The 18,366-nt window shown below is 45.9% G+C and overlaps 1 protein-coding gene across 1 annotated transcript in view; it reads right to left on the bottom strand.

The window, feature by feature from the left end:
• The window catches only part of plekhh1 (pleckstrin homology domain containing, family H (with MyTH4 domain) member 1), a 28,849-nt gene extending 11,932 nt beyond the window's left edge, over positions 1 to 16,917 (bottom strand). Inside the window, exons 1-12 of the mRNA XM_062397924.1 lie at positions 16,655 to 16,917; positions 11,972 to 12,154; positions 6,055 to 6,117; positions 4,875 to 5,024; positions 4,703 to 4,786; positions 4,386 to 4,467; positions 3,946 to 4,128; positions 2,862 to 3,619; positions 2,592 to 2,670; positions 1,181 to 1,272; positions 926 to 1,073; positions 164 to 300 (exon numbers count right to left, since the gene is read on the bottom strand). Of these exons, the coding sequence (XP_062253908.1) occupies positions 164 to 300; positions 926 to 1,073; positions 1,181 to 1,272; positions 2,592 to 2,670; positions 2,862 to 3,619; positions 3,946 to 4,128; positions 4,386 to 4,467; positions 4,703 to 4,786; positions 4,875 to 5,024; positions 6,055 to 6,117; positions 11,972 to 12,115 (1,920 nt within the window). The 5' untranslated portion in view covers positions 12,116 to 12,154; positions 16,655 to 16,917. The remainder of the gene's footprint in view (positions 1 to 163; positions 301 to 925; positions 1,074 to 1,180; positions 1,273 to 2,591; positions 2,671 to 2,861; positions 3,620 to 3,945; positions 4,129 to 4,385; positions 4,468 to 4,702; positions 4,787 to 4,874; positions 5,025 to 6,054; positions 6,118 to 11,971; positions 12,155 to 16,654) is intronic.
• Between the last annotated feature and the right edge of the window lie 1,449 nt (positions 16,918 to 18,366).

The following is an 18,366-nucleotide window of genomic DNA, read 5'->3' as shown; positions in this document are numbered from 1 at the left end:
CAGCACAACTGAACACTTAAAAAGCATCACATGTCATAGCATTAAAGCACCTATGAGTAATATATATATATATATATATATATCTATAGGTTACTCATAGAAACAATATGTTATATTCAACACAAAACTATTCTCAGGTTTTTCAGGCAGCGTCTGTACTCACAGGCCCGGTGCTTTCACAGGAGTAGGACGAGGTCCGCTGGACTTTGTGTTCTGGTTCTGAGTAATCACTGTCCAGGGAGTAGGCGTCAGGGGGAATGGCGTAGTCGCTCTCCGAGCTTATGGAGGACATGGACACGCCTTCGTGAAGAGAAGATTATTATATTACAACAAGGAAAAAAGTGCTGGAGGAGGCTGAGGGGGGAAGAAAAAGGCACAGGAAATAAATTATACACATCTTGATTGAGAGCCAGCACGCAACAGGCGGTAGAAGACACAAGGCTCGTAAATTGAAAATCCAGCCTCTTACACAACGCTGTGTGATGTTAGATGCATTCCAGCAGTTACTGTACGTGGTTTTCAGAGTTGAATATCTGCCGTCGCTGAAGGTTACCGTGTGTACTTCACATTCCCTTGAACTGCATCATCTACTTTTTCTCCAATTAATCATTTCCAGTGTGTCCTGGTACTTCCCTTACTCACAGTAGAGCATCTGGTAATTGCATACTGTTGTGCTGAGCAGGGAGAAAATGGAACTTATACTGAGTTTCTCTGGGTCTGTGTGATGCATTTGGGGGCAGAATGGTTTACTTGCTATTTATTATCAAGAGTCTATGTTTAGCTGTCAAACTGTAGTTTTGTTAAACTCCTAGATCAAAAACTTCTCTTGTCGACAAGTTCTGACAAAAGACGAGTTCTTGGAAGGTTGGCATTGTGAAGGCAAATGTTTTTTATAACGCTGACTGCATTGAATCTCAGTTGTCACCTCTCTTGACGGCACGTGGGCTGCCGGGGACGCTGCCCTTCCTCTCTGGGCTCAGGATGGACGTCCGTAAACTGGCCAGAGAGCTGCTGTCGTCCTCTGACCCGGAGTCGTCATCCGGTAGAGGTACACTGCTGATCTGAGTGGCTTTCTGGAACACGCAAGTGAAGAAGCAGTGTTAAACACAGACTGTTAGGTCTTAAAAGCACAGATCGGGCCCCACACTCAACCCTCAGTGAGAAAGAACATTCCACTCACCCCTTTCAGTGTGGTGTAGACTGGAACATTAATATTCTTATAGATCAACTGGGTGAACGGACCTGCCGCTGGATACTGGGGTAAGTTGGATCCTGTAACATAAACAGGAAAACAGTTATTCCAAATTATGAGCATTGCACAGGTTAATGCTTTAAGCAAAACAGCGGCCTCTGTGGCCACAAGTGGTATTTACTGAAAAATGCTAAACGCTACATTGTGTCTGAATTTGCAATCCCTGAAATAAAAAGTTCACTTATATCATTAAAGTCAACCGCTGGTTATAATCAGTATAAAAAGTGACATGAAAGCTCCCCTGGTGGATGGCTGCAGTATACCCTGTCTTCTCCATGTTAGTGGACGGAATATGGACCAAACCAAAGAGTCAAAGTAAACGCCAACTATATTTTTCCAAACAGGATTTCTATCGTGAGAGGTAAGTCTTATCACTCTGGTATTTTCTTCTGGTTACTTTGGTTTTAATTCATTATTTCATGGTTTTAAAACTGGGTGAAACGTCAAGTTTGACGTATCCAGGATAATTTAGGTTTCTTTTTTGCACAGTGAAAGAAAGTGCAGGCGCGTCATCCATCTTTATTTACAGTCTATCGTCACACAGATCAGGCTGCAGCTGCATGTGGAACCGAACAAAGGTGCTTTTTATTACATGCGTATTTGACACAGCACAAAAGCTTTTGAAGTAACTGATGGTGGAAAAAAAAAAGTCTAAGTACAACTTGTCTGTGGTATTTACAGTTGGTGCTTTGAGGCCGAGGCAGCTCGAGGCCCAAACATGAGAGGAAGCCGTTTGAGCTGAACAAGCTCTAACTTCATCCACATCAGCCTTTTGGCAGCCGGCTCCGTGTACCTGGCAGAACCTGGAAACTCAATCGTCAGGGAGCTGTCAACCCCTCGCTGTCGGCAGCCTGACAAAATGGATGATGTCGGGACCGAGCGCACGCCGGTAATTACCCCCAGACCTCATCCTTTCATTGTGGCTGATTAAAAAGCAGCGTCTGAAACCATCCGCCCTCCCATTTTGTTCCTCAGCTCTGTAAATAGCTCACATCTGCACAGGTGTGTGGGGCCTCGAGCCAGAGGAAGTGACATCAAAAGGCAGGAATGACAGATCCACGCCGACCACACTTCCCCCCCCCACAGCAGCTTAAGCATCAGCTGAATGACATGTGCCTTCACAGCACTGACTCATCTCCCACACCGCAAGCTACACCACCCAGGCTCTGACACACACACAGACACACACAGTTACAGATGGAGGAGCACACACTCAGCAAAGTCTTCCTCCCTCCACTGCAGAAAGCAGAACCAGGTTTTGAAGGCTTCACCGGAGTCTCAGAAGTAACAAAGTGTAGTGGATTGTGTAGTTTCTTGTTTCTGGCTGCAGGGGGCTCACCTCGTCCGGGGCCCCTGGCTCCAGGACTGGCCTCTGAAACTCTCATTCCTGACTTCGCCACAGCATAGATACGACTCTCCTGCAGCAGAACAGTCAGACATTGTCTCAGAAAGCAAATACACTTCACTTCCAAAATGTAACACTACTCATTTAATCTCTTGTGGTTTCTTAGCTTTTAGCAGTGAGTGAAACAAACAGACATAAATCAGAATGAACTGCTAAATACAGTAAAAATGCAGAAGTTGAATTAATAGGACTGATCTCTCTTACCCATGAAGGGAAGCGATGTAGAGGAGGTGTTGGCGGCTTGAGAATTTCCAGCTCCTCCGCCAGCCCCACGAAGGAGACTCCATCCCGGCAGGACTCCTCTGATCCCGACCCCTCCACCACGCCGTCCATGCTCTCAGGGAGCCCGTCGTCTATGTCCGTTTCCTCCACCACCTGAGAGAAGGGCGAGGTGCTGGCGCCGCTGCTCTTTAGAGTGGAGGAGGTGGAGGACGGGGTCATGATGTCGATGCTGACGTTGAGGTGGTGCAGTCGGTCCAGGCTGGGCTGCGGCTGGCTGTAGTGCTTCTTCACCAGCTGGATGCTGTCTCTGGGGGTGAGCGGAGTTCGTACTTTGGGTAACGTCATGCTGGTGCCCGACAGGTGGACCAGCGGCTGGGGGGGATTGGGGAAGGGGTTATTGGTGGACGGGGAGCGTGACAGAAGTGGACTTTTGGGCGTTATCCCGAGGGACGACTCCAGGGAGCTCGGTCCGTGGGCCATCTCGTAAGCTGAGGAGGAAGACGACGAGGACGAGGACGAGTGAAGACACTGAGAGCGGAACTTGCTGTTGAGCTCGTCGGAGGAGTTGTCTCTGTCTGAGCATCCAGGCGGACCCTCAGAGGACACTGGGAGCTCTGGTCTATTGATGGAAACAGGGCTGCTGGGCCCCTCCCTGCCCCGACCCTGAGAGAGAGCATCATGGGCCGAAAGGTCCCCGAGACAGATCCCTGCACTGAGCTGCTCCAGAGGCCGTTTCACATCTAGAGGAGAGGAAAGAAAACATTGTGTTAAATAAACATCTAACTGAAAATCCCTGTTGAACACTCGTAGATAAATGACTAAATATACCATATATACCTTGTCTTTTGTATTATTCACCATAACTATAATAGCATTAAAAATCTAAATTAAATTCCCCACCCTTATCACAAATGAACAGAACAAGATTTTGAAAATACTGTTTAGACTCAAGTTCCTTCAATCACTACTGGTTCCTCTCCTGTCAAGGTCTCATACCAGTTTGAGTTATTGCTACAAAAGCTTCCTGTCACCCACCCCAGGATGAAATAAACTGAAGGCACCACACCTGTTGAGGACATCTTGCTGTTAGAAGCGGGCCCACGAGGACCCGTCTGTCTCCAGCCGTCCTCCAGGGCCGGTGGCGTGCCAGGGCAGCTGGGAGGAAACAGAGGGCTGCTGGGCACCAGGTGGGTGTCCATCACAGGGGAGGTGGCCGGAGATCCTGAGAACGCAGGTTTCTCTAAGAGAGCTGGAGGAAACACAACACATGTAATCTATCAGTAATTCATCTGATTGATTCTGTACTTGTTTACACACTTACAGAGACAGGAGCTAAAACCATGTGTTTCAGACAGAGGCTAAAAAGAGGAGCTGCAGCAAAGGACAGTATGATGAAAGTTTCCTTAACATTAAAGCACGTTAACCTTTTTTAAGTAACAACACAAATCAAACGTATGGACCTGAATATGAGCAGATCTGTCTCCTTCAGGCAGCAGCAGTACTCACATTGAAGTTTGACCTGCAGCAACATGATCTGCTCTGTCTGCTTCAAGTTGGACATTTTCAGCTGCTGGTTCTCCTGCTCCATCTGCAACGAGGTCAATATTTATACTATAACATGGGAATTACTCTTAAAATTGCTTGATTTCAAAGATGCACAGGTTTTCATCCATAAATTTGCTTTTTTTTTATCCCCCAAAACATTTCAAATAAAGTGTAAGCTGTATATATCACACTTTTAATCATAGGCATCCCTTGTTTCCACAGTGAGTCAGTGGCTTTCCCCAGAGGCTCAGGGTGTATCTGTACATGTGTGAGCTTACCTCTCTCAGCTTGAAGGTGACCCAGTCCTTAATCTTTGCAGCCTTTTCCTCAATCACTTTTGCCTCCTGGGCTCTGACTATGATCTGCAGTCAGAGAAACCATCACTTCAACCTACATTTCATGGACATAGATGGACATTTCTGTCTCTTTTTCAGATGGTTCCGTCCATACCTGTTTTTCCAGCTGCATCTCTAATCTCTTTATCGCAGCATCTTTCTGCTGAACCTGACCGGTCAGCTCTTGGTACTTTCTGTACAGCGAGCTCTCCGATTCACTGGTTTGTATGTTCGCAGACTTCAGCTTCTCCTCCATGACATGTATCTGAAAAGAACAATTCGAGGAGTGAAGGCACGAGCACGGCCAAAAAGGCAGCTCCGATTTGCACGGTTCATTAAATGTTGATGGGCGGCAGACGAAGCCAAGAAGAAAACATGGAGGATACTTTCTACCAGCTGCAACAAGAACATAAAAGCTTTCTACGTCTTTAGGTATTTTTCTCTTGAACAAAGGGCAGGATTAAATTACCATCTACAGTAAACTCCTGGAACAACCAGTGGTGACAGCAAATCTCAGATTAAACACTGTGACACACAGAGTGAATGGGATACGTATGAGGTTTCCCAATCCGAAAACCAAACTCTCCTTTTGCTGAGTCACATCAAAAACTGAATAATTAGAGGTTAACACCGAAACAAAATCTGATTTATTATATGATGTAATGCATCACACAACAGCTACGTCAGTGTCGAGCACAAAGTTTATTCCTAAAGTTTTAAGAAAACCAAATTAACTCAGGATTAATATAATGTCATTTTCGAAGCTTTCCACCAGAAATCATAGTTTTCACAGCAGATTATCGAAATCAAACACAAACTGTGAGATTCAGCTGAAAGCTCCGGAAAAACCCAAAAAGTGGACTTTGAGTTTTGAGTTGAGATTGTTAAATGTGCATTAGTGCTTTCAATAACGTTTGGATCACAATGCATTGATAATAAACTTTTAGTAACCAAAGTAATTAATGACATCTGAAAAAAACATAAAGTAAAAATCTACTTTCTGCCTAACACAGATCTCGATCCTGCAACAAATTATTATGGCTTTAACTGTGAAAACAACCCCAAGTTTTAACAGTCTAATCATCATTTAATTAGTGTACATATTTATCTAAGGGTTGTTTGTATAGGGACAAGTATCCTATTAACAAATGCCACATATAAAAGAACTTACAGCCTCGTTTGCAATGCCCATCCTGACATGAGATACATATTAAACAGACTAAAAGTCCTGAAACAGTAAGTAAAAGTAACATTCCATCAGTTTGTGTTCAGAAGGATGAGAACTGCTCCTCTACCTGTTTCTCAGCGCTCTCAGCTCGCTGGTCGGACTCCGTCACCCTCTGCTCCAGCTCCAGCATCTGTGACAGACACACAACAGGTTACCATGGCTTTACACATGGTTCAGTCCATCTCTGTATTGTGGGATTCTGTGGTGAGGGGGGGTCACCACGGGAAAGTCCTGAGCTCGAACTAACTCCTAAAAGCTGAAGGTGGACCCCCGCTGCACCACAACAGTTACTTTAATACACTCACACCTCAAAACTACAGGTTGTGGCAAGACATGTCCTGTAACCTGCTAGGAGAGGAACCATTAGACAGACAGACCACCAAGCCAGGAGCCACACACACACTTAGATACACTTAGTCCTTAATAATCACTATAGCTGTAGGGGAGACATTTAAAAACCTAATGTACTGGTAAGTTTTAAAAGTGGTGTCGTTAGGAAAGCAGCTCTCATCAAGAAAAAAGACTCAATAAAAGTTGTTAAGAAAGAAAAATGAAATTCAGCGAGAAAGTTCTTCTGTATAATCTAACAATGTTCTGCATGGGGGGGGGGGGGGGGCACAGGAGCAGCGGCGAGGCCTTCGGAGGAGGCTCCTCAAACAGCAGTGTGACAGAAGAATGCTTGTGTGTGTGTGTGCACAAGCTTGCGTCACCTTTTGTGCAAGCATGCATGTTCATGCTTCCAAAGGCAAACACTGCCCATCCTGCAAGTAGCTCCTCTCCCTCATGAACGCACAAAAAAACAACCCCCAAACTGTTCCAGGACGCCCTTTCCTCCGAGTTCAGTGACCCAGCTGAAAGCAGAGCAAACATACTAATGGATCCAATCTGCTTGGGAGACGAATTTGAATTCCAGCCGTCATCTTTGTTCCTTTGTCTTCCCCTCGGCCTTCTCATCACCACCATGAAGGAACCCCTCATTCCCAGAATCCACCACTCACAATATTTGAATACTTCCTCGCAGCCAGACTAACACCCAGTAAATCCAGAGCACATCTGCAGGGGGAGGCGTGGGGCGGAGGCGGATGGTTAGTGGTTGGATGACTCCTCACCTCGAGGTCAAAAGCTTCTGTTGTGAGTCAAAGGTTTTACCGGGTTTGAGCCGGAGAAGAGCAAACAGCATTTGTTCTCCGTGCAGGGGAGAAGAAGAAGGGGAACTGGCCGGCGAGCACTTTAGGAGAGTTTAAAGCTCCTCAGAGGTCACAGAGTTGAACACATGTGAAAGAAGCGGTCATCAGAAGAAGCCGTCAAGCTGCCACAAGCCAATCAGAGGCCAAGTTAGAGGTCAGGAGGTGGAGGAGGGGGTCTCTTCATTTCTAAAGTGTGAGTTCACCAACGCTGTCTGAAAAGGGAGGGTGTGTCTGTACAATGAGTGAGGCCTAAAGTCATAAATTAAAGGGTTAATTCACCCAAAAATTAAAAACTTGGTATAAAGAATACCATTTCTAGTCAAATATGAATGTCAGGGCTTACTTTTTAATCCAATTTGTACACATAAGTCACAGAGGGTATCATTTGAAAAAGTAGAGCAAATAAAAGAGGAGAAATCCAAACCTGGTGTCACTGAGTTCTCCACCTGCCTCTAGACTTTAATCATTAACGGCTCAGTCTGATGGTTAGTAATGAGTCCAGTTCAATCATTACATGTTGAAACCACTGGTCTAAAGAGGAGAGTAAGAACAGATGAATGAAAGAGAAAATGAAAGCGTGAAATCAAGGCATGTCTACACACATGGAGTGACATCCCTACAACTCCATGATTATCTATTAAATGGTATTTTAATCATTAGAGAAAGGAGGTGGACATTTTCAAGAAGCCGTCTCTTTCATGTAAAAGCCAGAAGGCCTGAAAGCATCAAACACAGACTTCAGCACTTGAGCCACTAAAAAGAAGCTGATCCAGACAAATCCCATCACGAAAAAAATAAATATTTAGAAGCAGAAACTTGAAGCCGCTGATCTCTGCAGTTTCTCCTCCCTGACTCAAACTGACTTGCTGGCCTGAGTCAAATTACTGTGTTTTGCTCCTCGGGCCACGTGAGGCTCATGGAAGAGATTCATCTAATTTGTCCAATATCAAATTAGCTGAGTAATGAGAAAGGAAACCTTGAACTGGGAATACCTTCCAATTTAAAAATTCCTCTGAATATGTTTCTTCTAGATTCTGGGCAAAGTAAATTAACATCTAGACCAAAGATTCTGAATTTAATTCCACACAAAGCTCTGAATCCCGACTGTCTCGACGAGGATTTCAAACCATTCTCATCTCTGGGAAGCTCTTCTCTGGGAACATGTTGTTTACTGTTTTTTATCTGTTGAAGATACTGGCTGATATTAGCTGAGTAGCTGCTACTGTAAATATATTATTATCTTGTCTGTGTGGTTCATGGAGTCTGGTGCAGTGTTATTTAAGCTTTTTATATATCCTAAAATTATCGTTTTTAGCCATGATGGCACTATGGCGGCATTCTGCTCCAAGTCAACCACTTTCAGTCAGAACAAAAATATCTCAACAACTAAGGGACAATTTCATTTCGTCTTTCATGGTCCCCAGAGGATGAATCCTGCTAAATACACTTACCCCAAGACTTTGTTTCTGTTGCCACCTACAGGTCAAACTTCAGGGTGATAACCACAAATGTATTTAGTTTGGTCCATGTCCCGTCTGGTAACATGGAGGGGATGGAGTTCACGACTTTACACCACAGCTTCACTTTCGGGTGGAGCGGTCATGTTTCTCTTAATACACAGTTTATGGTCTCTACTAATCTCTCCAAGTCGATCAAATCCAACCAGAAAACTCAAACTTTCAATTTGTAACGTCAACAGATGGAAACCTTCAGCCCTTTTCAAAACTGCAAAGTTGCGTCTCTCGTCTCTGCCAAAACCAAAACCAGTCATTTTTCTTTCCTGTTACGTTTCGGGTTTTTATGAGAAGCCGACAACTGACAGCTGCCGCTACACTTTCCCAATCCACAGTGAAAACACAAACTAATTCTTTAAATGGAGTAATCGTCCTGTTTCACTCCACACAAGGCAAACAGGGCATCTCCTGCTCTCTCTCTCTCTCTCTCTCTCTCTCTCTCTCTCTCTCTCTCTCTCTCTCTCTCTCTCTCTCTCTCTCTCTCTCTCTCTCTCTCTCTCCTCTCTCTCTCTCTCTCTCTCTCTCTCTCTCTCTCTCTCTCTCTCTCTCTCTCTCTCTCTCTCTCTCTCTCTCTCTCTCTCTCTCTCTCTCTCTCTCTCTCTCTCTCTCTCTCTCTCTCTCTCTCTCTCTCTCTCTCTCTCTCTCTCTCTCTCTCTCTCTCTCTCTCTCTCCTCCACTCGCAGCCTCTGGAGATAAACGCCATGTCACAGGCAACCACATCAGCTTCTTTCTGCTTCATGTTTTTCCATACCAAAGTGGGTCAATGCGTAAAACACTCCTAACTTGGCAAGAGAGGGGATGAGGAGTGTGAAGCAGTCTTTCCAAACAGCAATAACATGACGGAATGGTAGTCACTCAGCAGCACCAGCCTCCCCCCCTCTCACACACACTCACACACAGACACACACACACACCCAAAAAGACCTCAGAAAAACACACTCAGCAGCAGCAGCAGCACGGGCCTCCACTTAAACCCGGCTCGGCTCAGCGCTTAGTGTGTGTGCGTGGAAGTGTGTGAACGTGTGTGTGAGAGACCGAGGGAAAGAGAAAGTGACAGAACAATCAGAAGAGAAATGCTTCTCCTATTCTTGGCATCGTGGCCAAAAAGAACATTTAACCGTAAATATTATGTATGATCTGTAATAATGTGTCATTAACAGTGTGTGCACATCGTGTGTGCAGATCGTGTGTGTTTGTGTAAATGTGACCAGACACTTTTTAATAAGGAAGAACTGCTGCATTAGAAGTTAAGGGACAATCATAAACGTGGCATTACCAGAGGTTTTTCTTACTGGATACTTTATCCACACTGAGGGTAAAAACATTTAAAAAGAGCTCACAGGTATAAACATTGGAGGCGGCGTAAGTATGGCGCCGTGTAGGGAGGGGGGGGGACGACTATTTTTTAGCTTGATACATATTTCATGCACCAGTAGCATCATTTATCACCAGAATGGTTTTCTGTGGGTCTGAGCCAAAAACAAACTGAATTCCACTGGTTCATTAGCCTGATAATTAGACACGTTTCATTTCCTTCATTCAGAATGACATCACGTAAATCAATTTCAGATAATCCATCATGTGTCCATCCTATATAAACGTGTAAGCTACGCTTTGCATTCACCGCTGGTGGTCGTGATTGATGAGAACCAATCAGGAAGTGAATGCATCGCCGTCTCTAAACGTTTCTCAAGTCAAGACTCAAATGTAGCCCCAGACTTTTCAAATTAAGATGGGGCCACTTCTACGTTTTCTTTAAAATAAAACGTAGAAGTGCAGATGTTTCTCTAACTTCATCAGTTTTACATTTTCAGAAATGTGTGTGTGTGTGTGTGTGTGTGTGTGTGTGTGTGCACTTCACAGACGCTCTCCAAGGAGCAGGGGGTCTGACAGAACCTGACAGAAGACACAGCAGGGAGCCGTCCAGCTCTTATCAGCCACCGGGTCATGTGTGTACTGTAAACATCCTGCTGACAGACTGAATGAACCACTCGCCTGATCCAGAATCAGAGACGAGACAGAACGTGAACCGCTGTGACACTTCAAACAAGAGCAGCAACGGCCACTTGTGAAGCCTCAAAGAAAAAAGCAACTTCAAGTTTCTCTGCTACTGAACTCGATCCTAGCGTCCTCTAATCCAAACATTTCCACTCCTTCACCAACAAATCTTCCCGAACTGGACCGAGTTTCCCGATGACAGTTGATTCCTTTCCAGAGTGTCTGGTAGTCGGGCTTCTTTGCAGCAGCCACGGCTTTACAAGCGTTTGGCCGGCTGCTTGCGGTTATTCCCCCAACGTGAGGGGAAGCACCAGAAGTGATGAGTCCAACCTTAAATATTCATTTTGGCTGAAGTGACGACCAACGTCCGATGACACAGAGTGACTGGACCGAATGTTTACCAAACACGCAGAGTAATCTCGAGTGTCCCTACGCACACACACACAAACACACAGTCACCCACACGTGCATTTCTAACCAATTCACTTGCTTTAATTGTTTCCTGCTGCAGAAAACAGTTCAACACGCTGCCAGGGAGAGGAGAGGATGGTGACGGGTCAGTGACATCTGCTCATGAGTCAGAGCGTCAGGCGGCATGCAGGGTTTTTATAGATGAAAGCTGCGCGACAAGTTAAACTCTAAATTGCATAGTGGTATATGATGTACAAGTATCCATGAAGCAAATAAAAAATTTAAATAAAACTTGCTTTTTTAATCTGCTCTAGTGTTTTACCCTTCAGGGCCACCGTACTATTTCCATGTTCATAGCATCCAATGCAGCAAGAAAAGATGTTCAAACTAAAGAATTTTCAAAAATTTAAAGGTTAAATCAACGTTAAAATGAAAAGAAAAAACAGGGTTGAATTATTTAAGAGACCTTAAATTTTAAGGAGTAGAACGTGTCGACAGATGATGGATTTCTAATAAGTAGAAACTGAAAATCAGTTCTTATCAATACATTCGAACTGACATCTTATTTTTTATCACATTCGATTTCTTTCACTTTGCAGTTGGTTAAATCGAAGTGAATTCCAAATGGAGAACACTAAAGCCAATAAATGTTTGTATGTTGTGTTCAAATTATTGAAGCAGCTCTGATATGGAGTTCCCTCAAAAGTCAAATCTATGGTGTGAACATTTCTTTCTGCTAATTCAATGTCAACAGATGTGAAGCTGTGGGACTCCAATGATTGAATGAGTGATTTCAATGAATGAGCGATTTCAGACACAATCTCCACGTGCAAACCGGGTTCACTAAGTTTCCCATGATGCTTTTCTCTCTTACCTTCTCCGCCAGCAGCTCTCGGATCTTCCCCGCCTGAAGCCGGAACCTCAGCAGCTGCATCTCCAGAGCGATGCAGCGCTTCTGCCAGTCCACGCTGGTCGCTCCGATGGCTCCGGACCCGCCGCTGCCCAGCACGTCGGCCATGGTGCCGGTTCAGAGCTCTGCCTCTGGACTCAGACTGGACTGAACCACAAGGGAAAACAAAGAAAAGCCAAATAAGAACTCCAGGCCTACAGTGTAATGTATTATCTTTGATGTAAAGAGGATAAGGCGGCAAATGAGACTGACGCTAATGGTGCCACTTCTGTTTTCATTTACAGGACAAGTGATTTAACCTCCTCTCTGACCACACTTCCCATGATTCACTGAGGAAATGTGAGTAAAGCAAACACTAATGATGAGTTCACGGTTTAATGAATTCTTCCTCTCACTTTTGTTCTTTGTTCTGTGACGCATTAACCACAGAGAAGCACGTTGCATGAACACAGATTGAAAACACAAACACACAAACATTCGGCTCGGACAGAACACTGCAGCCTGAAACTTTATTTCATTTTAGTTCTCGGGCTCTCTCTCTGTCTCTCTCTCTCTCTCTCTCTCCCTCTCTTGCACGCCCACACACACTGAACAAAAACTCAGCAGGCAGGCTCTGTGTCAGTGGGGGAGTTGGGTTCATGCGTGCCGGCTCCCAGGCCTGGCAGCTACAAAGCAGGTCAGTGCTCTGCTTTTTAGCCAAATTACCTACTAACCCAATCCCCCCCCCTCCCACCCCCCCGCACCACCACCACCCCCGTCCACAACTCCCTAGCCATGCAATCCCTTCTTAATTACAAGGCAGGAGTGAAACGGGATCCTGCGCGGCACAATGGTGTCTTTCTGCATGACAGTCCCATCACAGCGAGAAAGGGTGGGGGGGTGTCAGCTCGCCTCGGCAAAGAAAGGAGGAAAGAATGTGTGAGAATGAATGGGCTGAGCGCTGAATGTGGGAAACTGGGGTGCTGAAGTTATTTTTACCTGAGGAGGAGCGACTCGTGCCTCTTTTTCTCGGAGAGGACCCTCATTCACAAAGGTTAAGGCCCGACTGGGTGGTTTCAAACTCCTGATCATCAAGACATGAAAGTGAAAAGAATCCCCCATCACAATCAGATCCAGGATCATAACTTGAGAGCTAAGGGACGATGCTGAGATGTGAGATTAAAGCGTATTAGTGACTGAAAAACGAAAGCGAGTGAGGTTCAAGGAAGCTAGAAACACAAAGTATTGAAACAGAAAGACAGACAGCCTCAAAGTGCAGCCAGACGCCGTCAGCAGAACTGCAGACGTTCAAAGTCCAGCAGCTATAACTGCACCATGGCGCTCCCTGCAATTAGCATGCTCATAAATACAGGCCTAGCAAACAAATTACAGAAGTCGAGCATGTGGAGGTTTTGCCAGCCGACCGCTGTGCCCAGGCCGGACAAGTCAAGGTCCAAACTCTGACGAGCGCTTCTCTCTCCGGGGCAGACGGGAGCGGATGAGGGTCACAATTAGAGCCGGACGCTGGCGTGGGGAAGAAGGGAAAGTCAGCCGGTTTGAACGAGGCCTGCTGGGCCGCACCGGGGCAAGCCAGGACAGAGGAGGCCAGGCCCGCCTCCAGGAGCTGAAACAGCTGGATGTAAACAAGCCTTTTGCTGGTGAGACACTCTCAGCACTGCCACGCTAATCTCTCCCCGGAACGATTCCTCCAGCGCTCCCTGCCTGTTGGACACAGGGGGGGTATGTTAGCGCTCATGCCAACCGGGGCCAGCAAAGTGTAAAGTTTAAAGTTAAACATTCTACTGAGCAGGACGAGGAGTGAGGGCAATCAAAGGTGAGAGAGATCTCCTCTCAGCTCACTGCGTCCGTGTGGGCGAGAATAAAATCTGCCCCAAAAAAACATCCTGTCGAGAATGAGGCCATTTGCCCGGTGTGTATGTGGGTGTGTGTGTGTGTGTGGGTGTGTGTGTGTGTGTGTGTAACCCTACATCTTGGGATGTTTTACAGAAACACAGAAGCCATTTTCCACTGGATCCCTGCTCTAAATGTTCTGATAAATACTGGTCTCCTCCGCTGTATCTTGATTGTGTGGCCAATGTTGAAATCATTCAGGTGGGAAGGGAGGGCAGAAAGAAAATTGCAGGATCTGTGGGGCATGGTGGCTGCATGTTTGGTAACAGTCAGGCCACCCACAGCTAGACAGGCTGGAGGGGGGGTGGTGCATGTGAGAGCTGAAGCCTGTAATGGTGACTCCTCTCCTGGCTGCATGAGGCACGAAGGTCCTGGGCGCTTCCAATCGCACTGCAGGCGCTTTCACGCAGCCGGGGCCAGAGCAAACTCTGGGGAGGACCACAGGATGGAAACACCGCCGCAGAGATCCCAGCAGAACGGCTCCTGCAGCTCCACCGACATGGATCCTGCATCAGTCTCACACCGAGTGAGATTTGATTTCCAGGCGTGTGGAGATATCACGGATCGTAACAAAGCTGCTTTGGACGACTCTCGCTCGGTTAAAGGATTGGGGGGGGGGGGTGGGGGGGGCGCACGTGTGCACGTCTCGAGTCGGCCCTTCCATTGACTCGCACTCCCTTAATCACCACATATTCGAACACCAGCCGTAACTCTTCGCCGCTTGCTTACAAGAGCACAGGCCGACAGATGGATATACACACAGACATAGATTGGAAACAGACTCGTGCACACACACACACACACACACACACACACACACACACACACACACACACACACACGTACTGACACACTGCTGAGCATGCAGCTGTGGTGATGTAAGTGATTAGGTGGTTCAGTGATATCATCCCGACCAGACATTTCAAATCCCCACTGTTGTTGTCTCTGCTGAAGGTCCAACTTGGCTTCCCCACTTTTGGCACCAACCTCCAACCCCTCAAATAAAAGCCTCCCGTCAGACAGCACAGGAGCGTGTGTGTGAAATCTGGGTCAGTCGCTGCAGATTCGTGTCAGCGTGGCAGATCTCCTCGCGTACGGAAAGGAGGCGAAGACAAATCACCCCGAGAGCCTGAGGAGTCAAGTGTGGCTGCGTTAAATGTTCCTTTATCTGCTCCCAGCGTGTTCAACAAACCTCTGCTGACTCCCATCCGGCAATCAGGCCTCACACTTTAGGTTAAATGAGTGCCTTGCTATTTCTGGTGCCACTTTACAACCGCAGCTGGGATCTATTCCTATACATAAAGAAGTGCAGCTTCACATTTCTTAACCTTTGACCTCAGGAAACAGAAGTTTGTGTCAATCGGTGCAGAAGGGGAATGTTTTCAAACTCCATAGATAGATAGATAGATTACTTTATTCATCCCCGAAGGGAAATTAAGTCGTCATGAATAAAAAGCTTTTGTCCCGGGGTTATCTTACAATAATTCACTCAAAGGGTCGTTTCAACCGAGAAGTTACTGAGATCAGACTTTAAAAAAACTGTAGAGACCAATGCAAATCTTCAGCCTGCATTCTAACATCATGAATACATCTCATCCTAATCTCCACCCTCCTGCTTTATCTTCCATCTTGTCCTACTCCTCCCGCCTCACCTCTCCTCCTCCAAACACTTCTCACTTTCCATCCTCCCTCTCCTCCTGCAGCACCTTTCCCACCCTCCTTCCTCGTCCCCTCCTACCCTCCTTCTCCTCCCCACCTACATCCTTTCTTCCTCCTCCTCCTCCTCCTCGTCTTTCAGCCGGCAATCAAACCTGCAGCTCTGTCCCAGCGCAGGTTAATGACAGGCCTGAACAAACTGACCACACTCATTATCAGTCACAGCCTTAAACACAGGCCCTGACATTCCTCTGTGCTGAGGTGTAAACATCTACCTCTGCAGCTCTCCTGTCCTGCACACACACACACACACACAGACACATTCACACACACACACACACACACACACACACACACACACACACACACACACACACACACACACACACACACACACACACACACACACACACACACACACACACACACACACACACACACACACACACACACACACACACACACACACACACACACACACACACACACACACACACACACACACACACACACACATTCACACTCACAAACTCTGGCAGCACTAGTCTGCAGGGCATGCAGAGATAACGTGTGTAGGGGGGATGAATTGCACAAGTTACACCTCTAAACATACAGTGCATTCAGTGTGAGGGATAATGGGTATCTTCTGCTCAGGGACGTGTTACACAAGATATTTAGCTGAAGGTGTCAGATTAATGCAGCATCATGGTTTCTCCAGGTAGGATGAGGAGATTGTGCAGATGTAGCACAAACATAAAGATATAGATATAATTAAGCTTCAACATGAGTGTTAGAAATACTCCAAGCAGTGGCCTGGAATTTGTCCAAAAAAGGTCACAAGCAACAGGTGTGCCAGACGCGCACTACTCGGTGGAATAGCAGCAATCGTAAAAAAAAAAAGAAAAAAAAAAAAAGAACATGGGTCAGCAAAAAGAGTTCAACCAGACAGCAGACATTTCTCAGAATAAACCTCCAGGCTCCAGCTGCGGAGCTTCTGACCACAAACAAAACCTCCAGCGTGTCGGTTTACGAAGAATCAAACCCCGTGCGTAAAAGCGCACAGGCGCACAGATAAGGTTTCCCCAGTGGAAGCTGCTTTACCTTGTGACTGTGTTGTGTCTCTCCCCCCCCACACCCCCTCTTCAGTCGTCTCTCTCCGCTCACGAACACCTTCCCCGGTAACTCGTCTCACTCCGGCTCATAACTTCCTCTTCCCTCCGTCGACTCGTTCCCTCCGCGCTCCTCTCACCGCTCATTCATTTCGTTCTCGGCGCTTTCCTAGCGTCTCGCGTCGCTGCCACCGCTCGTGTCCCCGCCGCTTCGGCCGCGGTCCTTCTCTGGCTCCGGAGCGCTCCTCACTCACAGCTCCCATTCAACAGACTCATCCCATATTCCTTTAAAGGGCCCAATGCGGGATCAGGTTTCCGCAGGAGTCAGGCCCCCTTCATGTGCAGGAGCTGCTCAGTATATTGCATTAAGGCTGGCTCGGGGTTTCCCTCCAGGATGTAAACACAGTCTGCTGAGGGGGTTCTTTGAGCTGCAGGACAAAGCTCTGTTGCTTCTAGAGTTTGAACACAGAACCAGTTCTATTACTGTGGTTATTAAACACAAACCTCTTTTAAACCGAGGATTTAAAGTTTCATTAATTCCATTCGAATCAATTTGAGAAATTTGACAGAATAATGAGGCAACACGACAAAGAATCAGAAACAGTTCATCCTGAGAGGGACAGGACAGTTTTAACTGAATTGAATTTTAATACAGACAATAAATCCACAAATTGGTGGATTAATTGTGATATCTGGTATCATGCATATCTAAAAACATCTTTAAATCACACCCTTCTCCACAATTAGAAACTCATTAATATCCCTGATTAAATAGAAAAAAAGTGTAATCTCTCATTTTAAAGTTTAGACAAGAAAGTTCATCTTGGTTTATGATGCAGGCTCCAGATGTTAATGTCACAGTTTTAAATTTCATGCTGAACGTGGGGAAGCTTCTTATAGTAATGAAGTGCATGGCTGGATGACCCCTGTGAAATAATGTAGGTATATACTGATGAAGGATAATATGTTTATTTGTGATTTCTTTGAAAGTAACTTTATGTAGGAAAGTAGAAACTTCAAGACACAACCACAGTATTACAGCTAATAGGATAATAGCTAATAAGTGTCTACTGTACCTAAGTGAAGCAAATTCTGTTCTTTCATTTGTTTACAGGTAAATAAATGTGCTAAAATGTACTAACATGCAGGGTTTTGGCGTCTTCTGGAGGCTGGAGGCTGGAGTCTGGAGTCTGGAGTCTGGGGGCATTGGCCTGTTTTCTGACTGATGATGACACAGAACCACCTTGTACCAACACGTCTTTAAACTCAGATTTAAAACCCAGAGAATCTTTCCTCCTTCGACAGATGTGAAAACACATTTCTAGATTCTAAATCCAAGTGAAATAAGACGTCAGACACATTTGCAGTGTTCAGTCATTTGAAGCACTCTGTATATCTGTGATGAGGAATCGCTCCTTTACAGACCACCATGATGGAGCTGGTTGACTCCAACAGTTTCGGTTTTAAGCAGCCTAATTGCTGTTTGTTTGTTTATTGGCAGGACGAGCAGGCCGGCCTTTACTGGAACCAAAAGCTGTTAAACCACCGTGTGGAGCTTTGCAACAGTAATGAATCATTATCTGGGTAGTAAAAGAATTGCAAAAGGTTTGTTTGAGACCACACCAGCAACAAAATACCAAGCGAGCTCATGTCTCAGATCATTCTTGGAACCTCACAAGTGTTCACTCCCATGTCACAACCACC

The sequence above is a fragment of the Platichthys flesus genome, chromosome 10 (genome assembly GCF_949316205.1).
Source record: "Platichthys flesus chromosome 10, fPlaFle2.1, whole genome shotgun sequence".
NCBI lineage: Eukaryota > Metazoa > Chordata > Actinopteri > Pleuronectiformes > Pleuronectidae > Platichthys > Platichthys flesus.
Note: the sequence above shows the minus strand (reverse complement) of the source record. Positions and strands in the feature narration are given on the sequence as shown.